This window comes from Pterocles gutturalis, unplaced genomic scaffold, assembly GCF_000699245.1.
Source record: "Pterocles gutturalis isolate BGI_N339 unplaced genomic scaffold, ASM69924v1 scaffold1060, whole genome shotgun sequence".
Classification (NCBI taxonomy): Eukaryota; Metazoa; Chordata; class Aves; order Pterocliformes; family Pteroclidae; genus Pterocles; species Pterocles gutturalis.
This window is the reverse complement of record NW_010140335.1, coordinates 10,840-11,524: the sequence shown is the minus strand read 5'-3', so window position 1 is coordinate 11,524 and position 685 is coordinate 10,840. Positions and strand designations below refer to the sequence as shown.

At 64.2% G+C, this 685-nt stretch overlaps 1 protein-coding gene across 1 annotated transcript in view; it reads right to left on the bottom strand.

Annotated features, from left to right (window-relative positions):
- Positions 1-115: 115 nt before the first annotated feature.
- The window catches only part of HM13 (histocompatibility (minor) 13), a gene marked incomplete at its 5' end in the record, with an annotated part of 10,882 nt that continues 10,312 nt past the window's right edge, over positions 116-685 (bottom strand). The window contains 1 exon segment of the mRNA XM_010083584.1: positions 116-266. Coding sequence (XP_010081886.1) covers positions 116-266 — 151 coding nt within the window.

The following is a 685-nucleotide window of genomic DNA, read 5'->3' as shown; positions in this document are numbered from 1 at the left end:
AAATCCGCTCCCTCTCTGAGACGAGGGGAGAAGCCGGGCCGGGGAAAGGGGGGAGCCGGGAGCAGCCCCTACCTGGCCAGGGCGACAGACAGAGAAAGGGCGCCGTGTGCGACTGCTACATGGCACTGGGGCTTTGCTGCCGGCGTCGGCGGGGACAGGACAGTTTCTGCTGCATGGAATCAGCAAGGCTGGCCGGCGAGCCGGACACGGTGGGGAAGTGGGTGAGTCTCGGTGTGTGCGGCAAGATTTCAGCAGAGGATTCATAGCTGCAGGAGAGAGAGGAAAAGCAAGAGGGGACAGGGGAAGATGAGGACAGAAAGGACAGGGGGAAGAAAGAGAAAAAGCAGAAGAGTTTTGGAGTGAGACTGCTGCAAGCCCACCACCCTGCGCTCCCACTAGCCCAGGCTCAGTGGCCCTGGGGCTATGCTGGCAGACTCCTGCCTGCCCTCCCCTTGCCTGCAGGTCCCAGCACAGGGCTGCAGCATGGGAGGGTGAGGGCTGAGAGCCGGGGAGAAGGCAGCTCCCGCTGGCACGGGTAGAGCCAGGCAGCTGGAGCCCACCGGAGAGCCAGCGTGGGCGCTGGGAAGGCAGCGGCAGAGCAGCCCAGGGGCTGTGCAAGCAGCAGAGCGATGTGACCAGCCCTTTCCTGCCGCTCAACGACAGCATGTCTGCGGCAAGTGTGAGC